Below are 5098 nucleotides of genomic sequence, written 5' to 3' on the forward strand. Positions count from 1 at the left end.
ATACATCTCCACTGATTTGGCATATCAACCTTATCATATATGAAATACCTATACATAGCTGGGTCTGTCTGGTCTTATGCTGGTATTACTGTTTTTTAGAATACACATTTAATATTCATTATTGTAAATTCCCTGAAATAACACTACAGATTAATCACTCATGTACCCTGTTTTAATGTGCAACTATCCAAAATTCTGACAAAAAAAATTAAAACTGATGCCAGGATATTGTTCATTATCATCTTAAAATTAGATTTGCAAGCTCAGTGTATACAAGGCTGGTCCTTCCCATTTTCCACTTTAAAAAGTTACTTATTTAACCTACTCTATTATCTCTCTGCACACTTAAAAAAAGCTTTTAGAAAACATCAGAAATCGAATTCCAATCCATTGACAAATATGTTTTGAGTTCATATCATGTTGTAGGGGAGGAAGACATTGCCTCTACCTGCTCTGGGTCCTTCTGGCTGGAGAACGAATTAAATTCACATGAGACGGAATAACAGGAGAAAATTAAACAAAGCTTTATAACATGTATACATGGGAGAGGCTCAGGCAAGCTGAGCAACTCGCCAAAATGGCTGAAGCCACCACCTTAAATACCATCCTTGGGTAAAGACAAAGGAGGTTGTTGGGGTGAGGGAAGTCGGTTATGGGATGTTACCAGAAAGGCACAGTAAAGGAGAGTCAGGTTATTATGCAGATTTAAGTCCTTGCCTTCCGCATTGATAAGAGTTTCTAGAGATAAGGTCATCCCCCTTCTTCCTGGTACAGAGAGGGAGACGTCTTTACAGATGGAGATTTCCTTTACAATGTAAATGTCTCTTAACAAAGAGTAAGTAAATTCTACTTTTCAGAGTTTCTTTCCTGTCTGCAGTTTTGTGTTTTTTGAGGAAGATCAGCCCTGAGCTAACATCTGCTGCCAATCCCCCTCTTTTTGCTGAGGAAGATTGGCCCTGAGCTAACATCCGTGCCCATCTTCCTCTATTTTATATGTGGGGCGCCTACCACAGTATGGCTTGCCAAGCGGTGCCATGTCCACAACCGGGATCTGAACCGGTGGACCCTGGGCCACTGAAGCAGAACGTGCAAACTTATCTGTTGCACCACTGGGCCGGCCCCCTGTCTGCAGTTTTTAAAAAGTAACCAGCCCAAAATAATCCTCATGCCAAAGAGACATATCTTGGGGTGGCCAATTCCAGTCCCCTACAATGTGCTAAGACATAACGTTTGGTTCTGATTATACAGGAAAATCAAGATGGACACGGTTCCCACTTCAAGTAGCTCACTGAGTCCAAATTCAGGGATCAACCTCAGGGCCTCTGGGCCTCCCGTCAAGAATCCACAAATGGGTGATAGGTTGAGACTAGTAAGAAATGCAGGTTTGAGGACGTGATCATTTCTGCAAGGAATGGAACTGGGAAAGCCTATCTTGGTGGGTGTGTTTTATTTCTTTCAGTTCTTATCTCTGCAGCGCTTTGTCAGCATTTTGTGGCTCTCTGAGCTCTCCCGAGCAGAGCTCCAGTGACCTCATTTACAACACTTTTGATAAGAGCCCTCAGGCTGAAAAAGGTTCTAGGGAAAGATATTTTGCCTCCAAAAGCTTTTAGTTGAATGGCAGGCCCCTTACCCTAATTAACATCAGCATAGATCCCCTGGAATAGACTCAAAGTGTCATTTATACTATTTTCTATTTATACTATTTACTCTATTTTACATGTGGGATGCCACCACAGCATGGCTTGATGAGTGGTGTGTAGGTCCATACCCGGGATCTGAATCGGCGAACTCTGGACCGTCAAAGCAGAGCATGTGAACTTAACCACTATGCCAACCGGCCAGCCCTCGGATACGTTTGTGTAATAGATATCTCCTCAAAAATCTATCCCATCTTTAGCCATACTTTAATATTTTTTTAGGGGGAACAAGCAGGATTTAGGTCTAACTGTTCTACTGTTGATCAACAAAACATTCTTTGTCCTTATTGAGAAGGCAGTTAAAGACAACATACCTTTTGCTTTTGATTCCTGAATCAGAGTCCTAGTCATTGCATCAGGTAACAAAGTACCCAACTGCAATGAGATAAAAAAAGTGACTTATTTTTCTCACATAACAAGAAGCCTAAACAGAGGCACAGCTGGGCAGCTACTCAGCAACGCCAGGAAGGATCTAGACTCCTGTCTTTCTTCTCCAGCATCTTCAGCTATGAAATTCACCCTCATGGCTGCAAGGTGGCTGCAGTAGCTCTAATAACAATGCTGCCAACCCGAGTGGGAACGAAGGGAAACGGCGAAGAGAAACATTACAGATGAGTCCGGCTCTGGTAAGTCTTTCCAGAAGCTCCCCAAAGTTCCCCACATAGAGACCAGTGGCCAGAACTGCCATGTGACCATCCTCACAGCAGGGGAGGCGAGGTGGCCGTGCACCTTAACTGGGAACACTGTCACCAGAGGTCTGTTAGTAAGAAGGATGGGGAGCACGCCCCGCTCCTCGGCTGGGGAACGTACTGCACACTCACGCAGTGCGATGGTGGCGTTCGCTTTGGACCGCTGTGCATCTTCCTCTAAGCCCGTGCTCCAATAATACTGCCCAAATCTGAAGGAACAGGCTTGTCTCTTGATGCACTCACCAAGTCACTGATTCATTCTTTAATTCACCCATTTAATTAACACTTAATTAGTGCCAAGCATGGGAGAAGCAGTGGTAACCAAAATAGATACGATCCTCACCTTCACAGAGCATCCAGTCCTAAACTGCAAAAAAAGAAAGAAAAGAAAAACAGGACAATCTAACTTAGATTTCTCTTTCACCTTCCATCTAAACAACCAGATTCCGTTTCTAACCAGACACATTCTTCTTTTATGGTCAGGAAAAAAGAAATCCTTCTCTACACGGCTGAGACCGCTTTACTCTTCCCAGTAGAGGTGATCTTGAGCAACTCAACATCAGGCAAACTCACCCGGAAGAAAAGTTCCATGTGTAAAAGGGCCAACATTGAATAACAGACACCAGCGCATTAAGCTCCTCGGAATATTGTTCAGTTTAGCAGTCCTTGCTGGCCTAGCAGGACGCAGAGCTATTCCGAGTTGCAGACCTTGCAGGAGCTTGTCGAAGGCAGGAGGGGCCGTGTCTCAGCTACCGTCTGCACTCCCCAGATCAGCTCAGAGACTGAGTCCCGTAAGTACCTAGTAAACACGTGTGCTGACCCAAACTCCAAGTCAGGCCTTTCTCTACTAGAATGTGAGGAGCCTCCTAGAAATTCCTTAAGGTCAAAATGAACCGCCAGCAATCCCTGACCTTTGCATTTTACAGGGCAAATTTATTCCTTCTGTGCCACATGTTGAAGTTCCCCAAACGACACGCCAAGGCACACTGACGGCCTCGTCGTGGATATGTTAGAGGTGTCCTGAGATCTTGAACCCCTTAGGCCTCGGGGCTGAGCCCTGGGCAGCACATCTTCTCATCTCAGGGGGCCACACCAACTTGACGGTGATGGCATGTGGCACGAGGCGGGCAGGTTTGGTGGCTTTGCTCTGTGCACACAACTGTAGCCTCAACTTAACATTCTCATCAACCTGAACCAACACATCTTCCGGGGGAGCACCTGCCCTCTCGGCCCAACTCTGTGTAGCCTTCTAAGAGGATGAAAATAAAAACCAGGTTTTTATTAATTTATTAGTATTATACCACGTGACACTCCACAAATTCTTTGTCGGATGAGGCAGGGTATAAATAAACAAATATCTGACTTTTAACTTTTCCTAACAACAGTTAACGCTGCCTCCAGGCCGTCTGGAACACAAACCACAACAAAAGGTAAAGTTCTTCTCAGGACATCTGCGGGTTAAAATAGCAGGTCCGGATGCTGATGTTGCCAACCTCTTGTCTCCATCCAGCCTGCCCTGTGGGCCATCCAGGAAGGGTATCTCCCTCAATTCCTGAAAGGGAATCCGGCTGCCAAATCAGGAGGGAAACAGGAAGTAGGACAGAAGACTCTGTGAAGTTGGCACCAGCGCACTGTCTCAAGGCACTGAGAGTAACATTTGAAAAAAAAAAAGTCACTTAAAGGTGAATGACAAGATTACAGCAGATTTAAACCATTCTAAGGGATCTCTCATGGTACAGACCACTTAAGAAACCCGGACCCAAAGCAAGTCTAGAGAAAACAGCAATGTAAAGGTCACCTAGTTACTAGTAGAAAGTCTGCACGTGGGACTGGAGATGATAACTGAGTCGTGGTACATCGCTGAAGACAGCGCAGCCCTGTGACAACAGCCGGTGGGTACAGATACATGGATGTACCAAAGGCCCAAGGACGCCCCTGGGAAGGTAATACTGTTGCTACACATGCAGAAGCAGCCTCAGGTGACAGGGAAATACAGCGAGGACCGGACCGTCTACCCCACAAGACAAGTACCCCCTGTGGTACTGAGACTTCAGGAAGGGCAGTTCAGAAAGCTGCACAGACACCAAGAGCCAATGTTAAAGGCTCATTCAAACTCTCTTCCACCCATTAATTTTCTTTTCAGTAGATTCCCAAGAACCTCCATGCCTGACCACACTCGGATCTGGAGAAGGGAATTCCGAGGGCGGAATAGTCCGATCCGGGAGGACTCCCACGCCACCTCCACCGTCGTCCCCATGCACACCCCCTCCGCCCGGGCGCCCCGCTCCTCCAGGCCCCTGCCGGACCCAGGCCATGCTTCGCAGGCGGGTGAGGGGGCTCGCGGCCCTCTGGATATCTGCGCACCTGCCCCCTATGCGGACCCCTAAGCCGGCTCCTCCGGGCCCCCGTGCGTCCCGGGAACGCGGATGCGCTTTGGAGACGAGCCAGGGTGCCGGCGCCCCCGCGCGCGGATGGAAGGGCGGGAGCCGGGGGGGCCCACCCCGTGTCCCGGGGAGCCCCGCCCCGATGCCGGCCCCGCGCCGAGTCCCGGGGGCGCCGCGCGGTCCCCGGAAGTGGCGGCGGGCGTGCGGGAGCGGCGCGGGCGGGGGCGGCGCTGGAGCCGGGCATGGCCGCCGCCGCCGGCTTTGTGTGCCGCGCGCGGGCCCCCAGCGCCGCACCCGGGCCTCGGGACCGCCGCTGACCGCCCCGCCC

General features: G+C 48.9%; 1 protein-coding gene and 1 long non-coding RNA gene across 2 annotated transcripts in view; one reads left to right on the forward strand and one right to left on the reverse strand.

Annotated features, from left to right (window-relative positions):
- Nucleotides 1-3657: 3657 nt before the first annotated feature.
- LOC124235730 (uncharacterized) lies at nucleotides 3658-4723 on the reverse strand. Its single transcript, XR_006887554.1, has 2 exons — nucleotides 4185-4723; nucleotides 3658-4030 (listed from the first exon to the last, which is right to left on the reverse strand). It is a non-coding gene; the product is annotated as an uncharacterized LOC124235730 (long non-coding RNA).
- An 89-nt stretch (nucleotides 4724-4812) lies between these two features.
- The window catches only part of ABHD17C (abhydrolase domain containing 17C, depalmitoylase), a 49341-nt gene continuing 49055 nt past the window's right edge, over nucleotides 4813-5098 (forward strand). Inside the window, exon 1 of the mRNA XM_046652784.1 lies at nucleotides 4813-5033. Within this exon, the coding sequence (XP_046508740.1) occupies nucleotides 4813-5033 (221 nt within the window). The remainder of the gene's footprint in view (nucleotides 5034-5098) is intronic.

The sequence above is a fragment of the Equus quagga genome, chromosome 2 (genome assembly GCF_021613505.1).
Source record: "Equus quagga isolate Etosha38 chromosome 2, UCLA_HA_Equagga_1.0, whole genome shotgun sequence".
Lineage (NCBI taxonomy): Eukaryota > Metazoa > Chordata > Mammalia > Perissodactyla > Equidae > Equus > Equus quagga.